Source organism: Syzygium oleosum, unplaced genomic scaffold (assembly GCF_021117445.2).
Source record: "Syzygium oleosum isolate NSW1041296 unplaced genomic scaffold, Sole_v2.1 Sole_v2.06, whole genome shotgun sequence".
Taxonomy (NCBI): domain Eukaryota; kingdom Viridiplantae; phylum Streptophyta; class Magnoliopsida; order Myrtales; family Myrtaceae; genus Syzygium; species Syzygium oleosum.
In genome coordinates, this window is record NW_026607490.1 from 2,753,308 (window position 1) to 2,768,917 (window position 15,610).

Sequence of the window (15,610 nt, forward strand, 5' to 3'; positions counted from 1 at the left end):
TGATAGGCGATAGACAATCCCATTTAGTGTTTTTACAGGAGATTTGCGTATTAGGCGTTGATACCAAACTTGCACATTGCTATAGTAATCTTTCCGTCACCGGCTCGTTAATTTCTTAGCTGTCTCAGAGAAATAGACAGTTTAAATGTTTCTTGGTTATATCCCTGTTAATTTCTGAGCTAGAGAATAGAATTTTTTTTGAAAATTTTATTTTTTCGAAATTTTTTAAAAAAAAAAAATATTTTTTTGTTTTTTCAGGACAAATTAGCGACGAATTTTGCGACGAATACAGTTCGTGGCAAAAAATTTTTAAAAAAATAGAATTTTTTTTTTAAAATAATTTTTTTTTTGCTTTTTCGAGGCAAATTAGCGACGAATTTTGCGACGAATACATTTCGTGGCAAAAAAAATTTGTTTAAAAAAATAGAATTTTTTTTTTGTTTTTTCGGGGCAAATTAGCGATGAATTTTGCCACGAATATAGTTCGTGACAAATTAGCGATGAATTTTGCGACGAATACAGTTCGTGGCAAATTAGCGACGAATTTTGCCACGAATAATTTGCGACGAATTTTGCCACGAAAAATTTGCGACGAATTTTTTTTCGTGGCAAATTAGCGACGAAAATTGAAATTTTTCGTGGCTAAATTTTGCGACGCCGAATTAGCGACGAAATTTTTTTCGTCGCAAAATTCATCGCAAATTCATTTAGCGACGATTTTTGCCGAATTTTTCGTGGCAAAATTCGTGGCTAAAACCTTATTTTTTTTGTAGTGCACTATTATGTGCTGGAATCACCGTGTATAGCCCGACGAAATACTATGGCATGACAGCCTGGGAAGCATTTTGGCGTGGCTGGACTTGGTGGGCTTGGTCATGTGGCCGTAAAAATGGGCAAGGCATTTGGACTGAAAGTTACTGTTATTAGTTCGTCTCCCAAAAAGGAAGCTGACGCGATTGAAAGACTTGGTTCTGATTCCTTCCTTTTGAACAGTGACCCCACAAAAATGAAGGTAAATGAAGTTTGGAAATAGTTTTGTATTGGTAGGAGGACTAGCATGTCAATCATTTCTTTATCCAGCCCTGCGATCCTCTTCTAGCCGAGACAATTTGAAATCTTTGCGATGTCGGAATAGATATGCACAGGGTCACCAATTTTCCATCGAAAGCTGGAAATGACATAATGTAGATAAACCCAAATAGAAGGGGATTACTAAGTCAGTTACGGAGAGAGTAGAGTACCTTAAATTCTCCTAATGGAATTACTTGCTTCTTGCAGGCAGCTTTGGGAACCATGGACTACATCATTGACACAGTTTCTGCTGTACACCCTCTTCTTCCATTGCTCAGTCTGCTCAAGGTGAATGGGAAACTTGTTCTTCTGGGAATGCCTATTAAGCCCCTAGAGCTGCCCATCTTTCCCTTGGTTCTGGGTAAGTGATAAACTAGTGCCGCATTGAGGGGGTGGTTAAATTGTTTAAATGGAATTGCAAATTTAAGTCTGAGTCGAAATATTTTAATACTGGAGCTCGACTCAACTCGATTCTCCATTGCTTGAACTCAACTTGAGCTCAATTGGTCAAGTATGATTTCTCAAACTGGAGCTCAACTTGATTAAGTTTTATATAACCTCGAGCTCAAGCTCGATTCCACTTGTTTTTTACAGCTGAATTTTAGTCTATGCTCTAGCTAAGCATGAAATTGATCCCTACTTCTGAGAATATGATAATAACATATAATAATGTTATGTGCTTCTTCATAGTATCTACAGATGTATAACTATCTTTAGATATATAGAAGTTCAACCGCTCAATTGATCCGAGCTAAGTATCTATAAACTCGAGCTTGACTGGATTAAGTACTCGAGCTACTTGAATTCGAGAATGATCTTGCTGAATCCGAGTGTTCTATGTGTCAAGCTTGAGTAGCTCACGAGTAGTTTGACTTGCTTATACCAAACTCGCAGCTATCCAAAAGAAAGATTCTTCAGTAACAAACTTTTATTTTCTTTTCTCTTTAGCTTCCTTTCAATAGATTAATTTTAATTTTACCAGCCAATGCATATGAGCAGAAAAGATGCTAGACTTTTTCTTCATCAGTATAGACTTGCATTTCGTACCACTGGAGATGGTAGAAGTTTCAGCTTATGGTCATGCTGGAGTTGCAAGGTGCAGAACCAAACGGCAATGATTCCGACTTTGTTAATTCTTTCAGGCCGCAAGCTCGTGGGTGGCAATGAGATAGGAGGAATGAAAGAGACTCAGGAGATGCTAGACTTTTGTGCGAAACATGGTGTCACTGCAGACGTGGAGGTAATCCGGATGGACTACATCAATACAGCTATGGAGAGGCTTGCGAAGTATGATGTGAAGTACCGGTTTGTGATCGATGTGGCCAGCTCTTTGTCGCAGTAGATATATGGTGATGCGCTCCGGATATTTCATCTGCCAGTTTCAAGGACTTTTTATTAGAATAAAAAGGAACTTGCCGGTGCTAAGAATTTGCGCACTTTGGTTGGTGCCGGTTATATTTTCCTTCCGCGTAGTTCGGCTTTCTTTGCTTGATTAAATGTACTAGTTCTGCTTTCTCGTATGATTGTTTTCGCTTGTTCAGTCATCTTTGATATTCTGCGGGTTTTGGGGAGGGTTGTATCAATTGGTAAGGGACTTCCCCTAGGTCGGCCATCTTCCTGGACTTGTTTGAGGAATGTCTGACTTGATGTTCAGCAGAAGAGCATATATTTGGTTTGGCATTTACATCAACCAGAAAGTCTTGAATTTCCTGTCTAAACAAAAGATATTGTTGCAATTTTAAAATTTTAGAGGCGACATTCGATGTCACTAATTATGTTTTCAATGGTTCGTGTGCAAGATCTTAGAAAATAATCTGCTTTCAAACTTTAAATTATGGTAAAAGGATGAAAGCCAAATTCAAAAGCGAAAGACCCATTCGAGGTTGAGTCGAATTGACTTGATCATCGAAATGAAGTCACAGTCAGCATGACACTGCACTAGCAGCTTTAATTATGTTTGCAAGCCATAGAAGTCACGTTTTAAAGGACTTCCAACGTGCTACTTGAACTTGAATCGAACTGGGCCGTACTCAAATCAATTGCAAGTATTACAAGCTATTGAATACAAGATTTAGGGTGCGCATGACAATGATTCTGTGCCCGAAAACTGATTTTACTCAGAAATGATTCTTAATGATTCTGTGCCCGGGAACTGATTCTGAGTATTTGAAGGCGTTTGGTAATGGCCCAAAATTTCTATTCCTGAAATAGTAAAAGAACATAAATAAGTTTGGTAACGGCATAAAATTTCTTTTTATTAATAATATTTTAATATTTCTTTCTTTTTTTCTTTTTTTTTTCTTTTCTTTTTTTCTTCTCCTCCTTCTTGGCCATGGCTAGTAAAATATTTTTTTTATTAATAATACTTTTATTAAAAATAATTTTTTTTATTTTTTTTGGCCATGGCCGGTAAAAATTTTCTTTATTAATAATACTTTTATTAAAAATATTTTTTTAATTATTTTTTGCCATGGCCGGTAAAAAAAATTTTATTAAAAATATTTTTTTCTGTTTTTTGGCCAAGGCCGGTAAAATATTTTTTTTATAAATATTTTTTTATTAGTAATATTTTTTTATTAAAATATTTTAATAAAAGATATTTTTATTGAAAATATTTTTTTTCTTTTTGTTTTTGCCATGGCCGGCAAAATATTTTTTTTATTAATAATATTTTTTTTCATGGCTTGGTCGCTGGCCATGGCTGGTAAAATAATTTTTTTTTGTTCATGGCCAGTAAAATATTTTTTTTATTAATAATATTTTTTATTAAAATATTTTAATCTCGCCAGATACGGCGAGGGTGGTCCTCACGCCGGACATTAGAAGCTACATTAAAAACCAAGAAAAAGAAGAAGAAAAAAAATTGATTCTCATTTTTGTCCCCATAATCAAGAAGCTGCTTTTTTTTTATTCTTGATTCTGCTCCAAAACTAATTTTGGGCACAAATTTGCAAGAATTTGTGCCTAGAATCAAAAAATTTAACAAACGGATTTCTGTTCCAAAACTGATTCTGGAAACAAAAGAACAGAAATTTTCACTATTTGGCCAGTTGCCAAACAGGCCCTTAGCCAATTTCTTGTGTAACCAAGTTCTTTTGACTTTATACTTCTTCCATTTCCTGCAATTGGCAAATCGATTTGTTGACATGATAGGTGTGAGATTTTGGTGGAATTACAGTCAATTACTTTAAAAGCTTAAGCTATTAGATAAAGACGTGGTTTAATATTTAATTACTCTAACGCTCCCGGTCACGTTTAGTCTGGTCGTTTTACTTGGTACTAAGCGTGGACATATTTAATTGGAGAAGCAAATGGGTGCCTAGAAAGATTTGAACTCAGGACCTCCAACTCTGATACCATCTGAGATTTTGTGATACCACTGCCAACTGTTCTAGATTAAGCGTGAGATTTAATAATTAAATATTAAGCCATGCATTCATTAAACAGCTTAAGTTTTTAGAACAATTGACAGTGATCTTACAAAATCTCACAATGGAAATTTCCTCTTATTCTCTATTTGGGAGGATGGAGTGACGAAAATCAGGACAGAAACTATAACAAATATCAAATTTCCTCAATGTTTTCTTCTCACAAAATTTTCGAAATTCTTTCCATCTTTCGTCCAAGCTTCCATCCTCATTTTCCTAAGTTTCCAAACATCGTATTCGAGTAAATGGAGCATATCACCTTAGGAGAGCGTTCGTTGGGGGCCATGCTGCCCCTCCAGCAGTGACCCATGATAGTCGGACCTAATGCATGGTCGGCCTAGTGCAATCATTGTTGATCTCCGACAAGCATTGCCACGTCAGCAGGGAAAATTATCTAAAAAGTCTCAAAGATATTGCACTTTTGACAATTTAGTACTAAACATTTTAATTTTGCCAATTGAGTCCTAAACTTTGTCATGATTTGCCAATTAAGTCCATTTGGGAAATTTTGGTTGGAAATCACTAACGTGGACGCTGGCGGTCCTATGTGGCACGGTCGCTGTTGATGTGAACAATTTTAAATAATATTTTTTCAATTTTTTATGAATTTTTTACTCTTTCTTTTCCTTTTTTTACACCTCTAGCCAGCGAGGTTGCCTGCCACAGGCCTAGTCTGGGCGAAGGTGTCACGCCCTCACCGGCCATCGGCAAGGTTCTCTGCACCCTCATCGGCCATAGGAGAGGGCGTTGGGCCTCACCCAGATCCAAGCGAGGGCCGCGATGCCTTGCTAGCCACAAGTGAGGGATTTGCAGCCCTCATCTGGATCTGGCGAGGGACAACTCTTTGAAACCTCTCTCTCTCTCTCTCTCTCTCTCTCTCTCTCTCTCTCTCTCTCTCCATGCACTTGGGGAAGATGATGAGTTTGTCTTCAATGGCGTCGAAGACGAAGAGTTGAGGGTCGATGCCCTCGCCTATGGCCAGCGAGGGCTACAAACCTCTCGGCCAGACTAGGCGAGGGTCGCCTCGACCTAGGTGAGGGTCGCCAGTGACGGTCGGCCTTGCAAGTAAAGGTGTAAAAAAAAAGAAATAAATAACTAAATAAATCGAAAAAATAATATAATATTATTTAAATTATCCACATCAGTCCCGATCGTGTCACGTAAGATGTCTGGCATTCATATCAGTGATTTCAATCCAAAATTGATCAGATGAACTCGATTGGCAAAACATGAAAATATTTAGAACTCAATTGGCAAAGTTAAAAGATTTAAGATTGAATTGGTAAAAATGCAATAAATTTAAAACTTTTTGGATAATTTTTCCCGCGTCAGCATCACCCAACAATTTTTCCCATGTGAGCAAACCAACAAAGTTGCTAATGGGTGGTCAGAGAAGAATTCGATCACACAAATGAATACGAGTTGAAAGGGGTTGAATGGCACAGATGTGACAAAACAAACGTTTGAGAGACGAATTTGGACCGCAAAAACAACTCAGAGGGACGAATATGCACTTATGTGCCACCGATTTGCAAAAAGGAAAAAGAATCGTGTCACACGTTAAGTAGCTCGAGACACAGGAAACCATAGGAAAAATATGGGGCTGCAAACGCTCTTGTCCCCACCACGGACGTACAATCATGTAAAGCCATAGTCTTGGACAAAGAAATGAACTTGGACCCGGTCCTCAAGCTAAGACAATTACTTTTTCGATGCCGTCCTGAAAATAAATAAAATTATCAAAAAAATTCTTAATTTATTATACTTTTGTTAATTCAGTCATAAATTTTTCAATTGACCACATCATCGCCGGTCGTGCAACGTAAGACGCCTGGAGTTCACGTCAGCGATTTGCGGCCAAAATTGATCGAATGGACTCATTTGACAAAATTGAAAGGATTATGATTGAATTGGCAAAAGTGCAGTAGGTTTAGGACTTTTCAGATAATTTTAATGAAAATGAACCACTTGCGCAATGATCATCCCGGAGTAATGCAACTTCTAACTCGTTAAGTTTTAGTGGAAATGTTAACTATGAGGAAAAGAGAAGGGGGAAAGATTTATTTGCAGGTCCAACTCTAGCCTTCATAATTCATAAGTGAAATGGTCTCAGAAGAAAATGTGTGTTCGTTTTGCGAGAAATGAGTGATTTGAAAATCATTTTTCGAAAAATGATTGCTTAAATCATTTAGAAAAATTAGTCAACGGAAAGTATTTTTATTATCGATAACAATTTATGTCTAATTATTTTCGTGGGCAATGAAAAAAAATTTCAATTACTTATTTTTGTAAGCGATTATTTTTCGGAAAATCTTTTTCAAATTACTCATTTTCACAAAACGAATGCACGCATGTTCGAGTTTGAAAATGGCACTTCTAAAACGTGAGAGTCGCAGTACACCATCGCTATTGTCACCAATCTAGCCGGCACTGCAACGAGCACCACGGACATGGCTCCACAAGTCAAACTGAGTAGGCCCAATTAACATTTGCATCACACGATATCAATCTCCAAACATAGTATTTGCGATAATGGAGCATATCACTTTCGAAAACAAGAAGAGGAGAGGATGTTTGGCCCCCCCGACCATCCACCCATGATAGTCAGCCCCGATTATGTCAGCTTTCAAGCTCCACGTGATTAAGAACCCGAAAACAGTGACTCAATATTTAAATATTCTAACACTATCTCTCACACGTAAATTGAATTTTAGCTTAAGTCTAAAGCGTGAAAAGATATAATTTGGGAGGTAAATTGGGGTCTGAAAAGTTTTGAACTCAGACACTCCTGCTCTCATACCAATATGGAGATTTTGTGGAGTCACTGTTAACTATTTAAAAAGCTTAAGCCATTAGATGAAGGCGTGATTTAATATTTAAATACTCTCACAATTTGTTTGTGCAGAATCGCGCATCATTGCACGAAATAATAGGTGTTGCGTCTCTCTCTCTCTCTCTCTCGTTCCAACATGGAGTGCCACGCCAGCATCACGCCACAATTTTTGCCGCGTGAGCAAATTGACGAAGCTGCTAATGCCTGGTCAAGGAAGAAATCGATCACACGGACGAGCACGAGTCAAAAGAGTTTGAAGGGCACAAAACAAACGTTTAAGAGAAGAAGCAAAACAAACAACGTAACTGAGAGGGTCGAAACTGCGCTGAGTGGGCCAGTGATCTGAAAATGGAAAAGAATCGTTTTACACGTTAAACAGCTCGAGAGACAGGAACATGGGACGGACATGGGGCTTCACATGGGACAGATATGGGGCTTCACGTTTCTGTCTCTACCACTCAGACCTACCCACATTACGTAACCAACATTAGCATCTCTCCATCTTACACGGAGCTCTCTCGTGAGAAACTGATTACACGTGAATCTTGATTACCAAGACGAAATGAAAAACTCATCTCTTTCTGTCGCACAATAAGAGATGGAGAAGTTCCCTCTTTCTGTACTTACACATCTTGACTGATACAATGGTCGAAGCGAAACAACCCCGTTATTGTTCTGGACGGTGGTGCGATATCGAATCTGGAAAGTTTTCGCATCAAAATGAAATGAGCTCTGACCTGCTCCTTGAGCCGAGACAACTGCTTTTGATGCTGCTGCGAAAAATGCTACTTCGAACTCGTTTAAGTTTTATGTCTCAGAAGTAAAACGGCCCAGAAAAAAGGAAAGAAAAGGAGAAAGAGAGTTTTTGCATTTGAGAATGGGATTTCTTGAACGGGAGATTGGCAGCAAACCGTCGCTGTCATCCTAACCTAACTGGCGGGTGCAACGAGCGCCACCGGAATGACTCAACAAGTGAACCTTGGCATTCAAGTCGGCCCAATTATGTTGGCGTTCAAGCTCCACGCGATTCAGAACCCGAAAACAGTGGAGACAAGCTCGAGCCTGAATACTTTAACCTGAGTAGCTCGTGACCAGCTGATCAAACAATTGTATTTACTAGTTATATATGTACGCTCATTGATATGAATTCACTATTAACTCTTCAACTATATGTATTTTCGAAATTCAAGCTCGAGTTTGAGATTATTCAAAATTCAAGTAAGATTTATCGATCAATCAAGATGAGCAAAATTGAGCTTAAGTTTATTTGAAAACATATTCAAGTTGAGTTCGAGACGAATATCGGGTCTTGAATATTGGGGTGGAGACTATTCGATTCCACTTCGATTATACCCCTATCTACAGCAGCTCTCTCTCTCTCTCTCTCTTTGTGGCACCATTATTCCCTTGGGGAATGGCACGGTTATTCACAGGGAATAACGGTGCCCTGTGGACCGCAAATTGCCATTCGATGGGAATGGGCAACCGGATTCATAACATGGAACAAATTTGGAAAATAAATATTGACGGAAAATTTTCAAATATTGGACAAGAACTCTTTTTTCCATAAAGAAAATGAAAACATCAAGAAGGCAATATACTTGATGCCTGTAAACTTTTTGTGGTACTTTGAATAAATACTTCAATGCAAAACTCAATTCTTTTGCAGTGTAGTCACGAAAACATTTTCACCAATTCTAGATACAATGAAATTCAAATTACCAACCCACGCATGTATTTCAACCTAATTTATAAGATTACAAAGGATTACCGAACAAGTGAAAAAAATTGAAAGTTGGGTAGCACGGTGAAAAGGTAGGGTTGTACCAAAAGAAAAAACAGTGAGGTGAAAATTTTTAATCAAACAAATCCTATATACTTCAAATGTTTTCGATGGATTTCATTTTTAGTTAGTCAGGAGATGATCATAGTTTTGATTTCGAGTTAACTTGGCGCGCGGAAGGGGGGGATTTTTTTTTTTTTTTAGGGGTTTTTTTTGAAAAAATTTTTCTTTTTTTTGGGGTAAAGGGTTTATAAAAATTATTTTCTATGGGAAAATTTTTGTTTTAAAGAGTTAACTTGGACCGCCGGATTGACCAAATTTTTTAATTCTAGTAGGATTTATTTATGCTTTAAGTTGTGTAAATTAGGTATTCGAGTTTAAAATTAGACAATTGTATTCATTTTGTTAAATGATGAATATTTTCTTTTACAATTACAAAGATGTTGTTAATAAATATCTTACATTAAATTTACCTTATAATAAATATGTTCAACTGATGTTTTTATATTGAATGTAAAGATATTTTATATTGATGATGTTTTCAATAAGACTTTTTTTTCTATTTTCTTTTTTAAATTTGATTTATTGGCTTTTTAAATCTAAATAATCCCCCGCTTGGTGGAACCCACCAAATGGGATTCACGGTGCTGTCATCCTCTCATTTCCCTTCAACAATGGACAATTTTAAGATGCAAATATATAAGCACAAGTCTTGTAACCAACAAATTCATGTTCGTAACCATATTTATCTCCATCATGGGTTGGGATTTTGGTTGGTATATTGTGAATTTTACAAAATGTCAGGGTAGTTTGGTAAAGTCAATTTTTTTTTGGGTGGTGTTTGATTTGTACTTTCTATTTGGTTGCTAATCTTTTAAGGATGGGTAGACAAATTTAAGATGTAAATGTTATGAGAACACATCTTGTAACCAACAAATTATTTGTTTTTAACCATGTATATCTTCATCTTGGGCTGGGAGTTTGGTTGGTATATGTGTGAATTTTCAAAGAATGTATGGTTAATACCATGAAAACTCCAAACCGACACACATGTGACAAATTTATCTTAAACTAATTTTTTGACCGTTACAAACCCCAAACCGGTACACCTCTGATAAATTTACTCTCCATTAGTTTTCGTTAAATTTCACCGTCAAATTACTGAGTTGGATGGCACGTGGCAGTTGATGGATTTACCAGTTTGGGGTTTTACCCCTCCAACATGTTTATCAATTTGTGATTTTTCGTGATATTAATTCAATTTAACGGAGAGTAAATTTGTCACAAGTGAATCAATTTAGGATTTTTGAAGGTCAAAAAATTAGTTTTGAAATGTACCGGTTTAGGATTTTTGGTGGTCAAAAAATTAGTTCGAAATAAATTTTTCACAAATGTATCAGTTTATGGTTTTTCGTGGTATTAACCCAAGAATGTAAGGATATTTTGAAAAAGTTAAGCCTTTTTGCGGTGTTGTTCTTTGATGGAAAAATATCCACTTACTGCAATTTTTCTTTTTGTGATTTCAGTACTGTTTTAAATTCTCTAAATGCTAAATTAAGCTAAGAAAATAGGAAGCCATAGGAAGTAAAAAAAAAAAAAATTGCCACCGGTAGAACCAGTGTTCCTGTTTCCTCAATAAAAATGTGTGGCTGACGTTGGACCGTGCATTTTGCAGAATTGACGGTACGGTTAGCTAATCATTTTCCTTAACGGAGCTTTTCTAGGTGGTTGGGAGCTGTGAACTAATCTGCACAACACTCTAAGGTTGCGCATGACAATTATTTTGTGTCCAGAATCTAATTTTGCAAAGAAATAATTTTTTTTAATTCTGTGCCCGAAAATAATTTCTAAGCATTTAAAAATGTTTGATAACTGCCCAAAATTTTTGTTTATAGAATAGAAAAAGAACATAAATGCGTTTGGTAACTATACAAAATTTCTTTTTATTAATAATATTTTAATAATATTTTCAATTTTTTAATATTTATTTCTTTTTTTTCTCTTTTTTTTTTTTCTTTTTTTTCTTTCTTTCCCCTTCCTTTCTTGGCCATGGCCGGCCACCGGCGCCAGCGATCGGCCATAGGCCAGGGCCGGCGAGGGCATCGCGGCCCTCACCGCCGCCCTCGCCGGCCCTAGCCTGTGGCCGGCGGGTGGCGGGACCGAAAAATAGCGACAACCAAAAAAAAGAAAAAAAACCAAGAAGAATCGATTCTTAAAAAATTGTTCCAGAATCAAGAAGCTACTTTTTTTTTTATTCTTGATTTTGTTCCAAAACTGATTCTGGGCACAATTTTTTACAAAATTGTGCCCAGGTACAAAAAATTAACAAACGGATTTCTGTTCCCAAACTGATTCTGGGAACAAAAGAACAGAATCAATCACTATTTGGCAAGTTGCCAAACAAATCCTAATTGGTTGCTGCTCCTTAAGAGTAGACAAGAATGCCAATCAATTAAGGGAAGACAAATTAAAGATATAAATGCATAATGGCATGTCTCGTAAAAATTCACGTTTGAAACCCATGTTTATCTTCATCTGGGTGACCCGGGTGTTTAAAAATAGGCAAGCAAAGAAGCACCATGCACGTTTATCTCGAAACACACAACATTCCACGCAACGAGACTCATTGTCATTGGAATGAATACGGACGCTTGTTGAGAACAGTCAGCACATTAGTTGGCCCTCCGCTTCTATTTAAAGGCGTCCTACGTGCATGTTCACTTCACCATGCAAACTCCCCTTTTCCTTCTTCATAGATTAGTGGCCGAAAACTTCCACAGGCAAAGATTTATATAGCAACAGCCATCGTCAAACGCTCCGAGTGCCACCGCCACAATGAGCTCCGCCACCCCAACCTCCATTTATGGCCTACTTCTCTTGGCGCTCCTCGCTTTATGTAATATTGTGAAACGGCAGTTTTGTCGCAAAATCAATAGAAACAAACGCAATCCATTCCCACTCCCTCCAGGCCCCGCCCCGTGGCCGGTGGTTGGTTGCGCCCTGGGCATGCTTCGCAACAAGCCCGTGTTCCGGTGGATCCATCGCCTAATGAAGGAGATGAACACTGAGATTGCGTGCATCCGTCTAGGGAGCACGCATGTCATTCCCATCACCAGTCCAACAATCGCACAAGAATTCCTCAGGAAACAGGACTCGTCGTTCGCCTCGAGGCCGGTTACTATGGCGTCCGGCACAATTAGTGGTGGCTACTTGACGGCAGCCCTCTCGCCCTACGGGGAGCAATGGAAGAAGATGAGGCGGGTCTTGGTGTCGGAGGTCGTATGCCCACCGCGGCACAAGTGGCTCCACGACAAGAGAGCGGAGGAAGCCGATAACCTAGTGAAGTATGTCTTTAACCAATGCAAAACTTCAGGTCATCAAGTGAACTTGAGAACTACCACGAGGCACTATTGTGGGAATGTGATAAGAAGGTTGATGTTCAACAAGAGATACTTTGGCAAGGGAAGGCAAGATGGAGGACCAACCATTGATGAAGAACAACATGTAGATGCAATCTTCAATGCACTGTTCTATCTCTATGCATTTTGTGTTTCTGATTACTTTCCATTCTTGGTGGGGCTTGACCTTGATGGGCATGAGAAGGAAGTAAAAGAGAGTGCGAGGACTCTTAGGAGGTTGCATGAACCCATCATAAGCGAGAGGATCAAACAATGGAGGGACGATTTGAGTTCGGAGAGTAATGAAAAAGAGCCTCAAGACTTGTTAGATGTTCTGATTATGCTTAAAGACTCACAAGGGAAGCCATTGCTGACGCCACAAGAAGTTCGAGCCCTGATTATGGTAAAGTTATATCCTTCTTCCTAGATTGTTCGATCAAATATAAACTAAAAGAACTGTGCATCCTGATTGGTATCTCAATATGTATAGGCCACGGGCACAAAGTAGTCTAAATAGTTTAATTTCTGACATAAACATGCACGACCTAATATGCAGGAGATTATGATTGAAGCGGTGGACAATCCATCAAACGCAGTTGAATGGGCAATGGCAGAGATGATAAATCAGCCCGAACTCCTTAACAAAGCCACAGAAGAAATAGATAGAGTTGTGGGTAAGGAGAGGTTAGTCCAAGAATCCGATATCCCCCAGCTCAACTACATCAAAGCATGTGCTCGGGAAGCTTTTAGGCTCCACCCAATCGCGCCCTTCAACGTTCCACATGTAGCGATGTCAGACACTGTGGTTGCCGGCTATCGCATCCCCAAGGGCAGCCACGTCCTTTTGAGCCGGGTCGGCCTCGGTAGAAACCCCAAGGTTTGGGATGAACCCCTCAAGTTCAAGCCAGACCGGCATATCATGAGTGACCAAGCGGAGGTCGTGCTAACGGAACCCAACTTGCGCTTCATTTCTTTCAGCACTGGCCGACGCGGGTGCATGGCCGCCACGCTTGGGACAACAATGACCGTGATGCTCCTCGCGAGGCTAATCCAAGGGTTTAGTTGGAGTAAACCCTCCAATTTATCAAGCATCAACCTTGCCGAGGCGAGAAATGACCTGTTCCTCGCCGAACCACTAGTAGCTCAAGCGGAGCTGCGGTTGCCAAGTCATCTCTATCTTGCATAAATACAAGTACAAAGTCATGGTGATGTAATTCTGTTGATGCATTATATGCATAACCGATATTAATAAAATAAAATCAGATGTCCATTGGATAAAAGGCGGACATCCCAAATAAGAATTCTCCAATGTAATTTACGGGCTCATACTCGAGACGTATTTTAACGTAGTGACGTAGAAATTCCGTGTCTTCAATGTAATTTCCACCTCTTGAAATTGTGTAAGTCCAGCAGTTGTATGTGTGTTATTACCATTATTTATGAAGTTGTTTGGAGCAGTTGCTATTATAGGATTTTTGCTTGTTGTTCGTTCATATTTTCTAATCATTCAGATGTCAAGAGTTGTGTCTTTATATATCAATTTTTTTTCCTATCATAATTTGTTTTACCTTCAAGCCCTGCACTTTCAAATTTATTCAGTGTAATTTTACGCGTAGAGGACATGGGAAAAGAAAGGTAGGGGACACTCTATAATGCGCAAGTTTTGTGTGTTCTAGTTAAACATGCAAAGCATGGTTTTTGGGATCAACCTCTGCCATTGCCCCATTCGACTGCTTTTGATGGATTGTTCCACCGCTTCAATCATAATCTCCTGCATATTAGGTCGTGCATGTTCATGTTGGAGACACCAATCAGGATGGACAGTTTTTTTTTCTTTTTTGGTTTATATTTGATCGAACACTTTAGGAAGTAGGAAAACTCATTTTCATTTTCATTTACTATGCATGGGAAAAGTGTCAAAAAAGTTTTAGACCTATTACATTGGTGCCAATTTAGTCATAAATCTTTTTTTGGTGCCAATTTTGTGCTGATTTTGTGCCAATTTGGTGCCAATTTTGTGCCAATTTAGTGTCAATTTACTATGCATGCGCAAGTTTGGTCCTAAACCTATTGCATTGGTGCATGTTAATTTTGCTCGCGCTTTTAATTCGCATTCGATCATGGTATTTATTCTCGGCCACCATCTATGACCTACTTCTCTTGGCACTCCTCACTTTATGTAATATTGCGAAACGGCAGTTTTGTCGCAAAATCATCAAAAACAACATAATCCATTCCCACTCCCTCCAGGCCCTGTCCCGTGGCCGGTGGTCCGTTGCGCCCTGGGCATGCTTTGCAACAAGCCCATGTTCCCGTGGATCTATTGCCTGATGAAGAAGATGGAACACCGAGATAGCGTGCATCCGTCTAGGGAGCATGCACGTCATTCCCGTAATCAATCCAACAATCGCCCAAGAATTCCTCAAAAAACAGGACGAGTCATTCGCCTCAAGGTCGGTTTGATTGAGTAATAGAAGAAGATGAGGCAGGTCTTGGTATTAGAGGTTGTACGCCCGGCGCGGCACAAGTGGCTCCACAACAAGAGAGCGGAGGAAGCCGATAACGTAGTGAAGCATGTCTTTAACCTATGCAAAACCTCAGGTTATCAAGTGAACTTGAGAACCACAACGTGGCACTATTGTGGGAATGTGATAAGAAGGTTGATATTCAACAAGAGATACCTTGGCAAGGGAAGGCAAGATAGAGGACCAACCATAGATGAAGAACAACATGTAGATGCAATCTTCAATTTAATATATATGATGTGTCCCTGCTTAAAATTCGCTCTAGCAGAACGTTTGCTACTATATCTTTTGTGTTCGACCGATTATAGTAGGTTCAATAAATGCTAAAAATGTAAAAAATTACATCTCATACAAAACAAAATATAATTCTCTCAATTATACAGAATTATCAATCAGTTAATAAACAAGGCTCCCACGCACTATGGGCACATGTTTCGATGGCTCATTTAAATTTACATTAGTATAGGAGAAACGTTCATCAAAATATAGAAGAATAAATGCACAGAAAAGAACGTGGAAGTTAAAGAAGGTAGCAGAACTTAGAGAAGTTATAGTGAGTGTAAATTGGCCAA

General features: G+C 38.6%; 3 protein-coding genes across 5 annotated transcripts in view; all 3 read left to right on the plus strand.

Moving 5' to 3' along the window:
• LOC115664860 (probable cinnamyl alcohol dehydrogenase 9) overlaps nucleotides 1–2,611 on the plus strand; it is a 73,434-nt gene extending 70,823 nt beyond the window's left edge. For both annotated transcript variants that reach the window (XM_056312491.1, XM_056312492.1), the window contains one exon: nucleotides 2,214–2,611. In XM_056312491.1, coding sequence (XP_056168466.1) covers nucleotides 2,214–2,413 — 200 coding nt within the window. In that variant the 3' untranslated portion in view covers nucleotides 2,414–2,611. The remainder of the gene's footprint in view (nucleotides 1–2,213) is intronic.
• On the plus strand, nucleotides 782–2,227 carry LOC130138425 (probable mannitol dehydrogenase 1). The gene is made up of 3 exons (XM_056312495.1): nucleotides 782–1,012; nucleotides 1,279–1,432; nucleotides 2,099–2,227. Exons 1-3 carry the CDS (start codon nucleotides 890–892, stop codon nucleotides 2,101–2,103), a joined length of 282 nt encoding a protein of 93 aa, XP_056168470.1. The 5' UTR covers nucleotides 782–889; the 3' UTR covers nucleotides 2,104–2,227.
• A 9,202-nt stretch (nucleotides 2,612–11,813) lies between the features above and the next one.
• LOC115683009 (tyrosine N-monooxygenase-like) lies at nucleotides 11,814–13,893 on the plus strand. Of its 2 annotated transcripts, XM_056312605.1 has the most exons (3): nucleotides 11,814–12,619; nucleotides 12,719–12,916; nucleotides 13,070–13,893. In XM_056312605.1, the coding sequence occupies exons 1-3, from the start codon at nucleotides 11,951–11,953 to the stop codon at nucleotides 13,697–13,699; spliced, it is 1,497 nt and encodes a 498-aa protein (XP_056168580.1). In that variant the 5' UTR covers nucleotides 11,814–11,950; the 3' UTR covers nucleotides 13,700–13,893. The 2 variants fall into 2 exon arrangements, with proteins under 2 accessions (XP_056168580.1, XP_030463242.2); XM_030607382.2 differs by having other exon boundaries at nucleotides 11,816–12,916.
• Nucleotides 13,894–15,610: the final 1,717 nt, after the last annotated feature.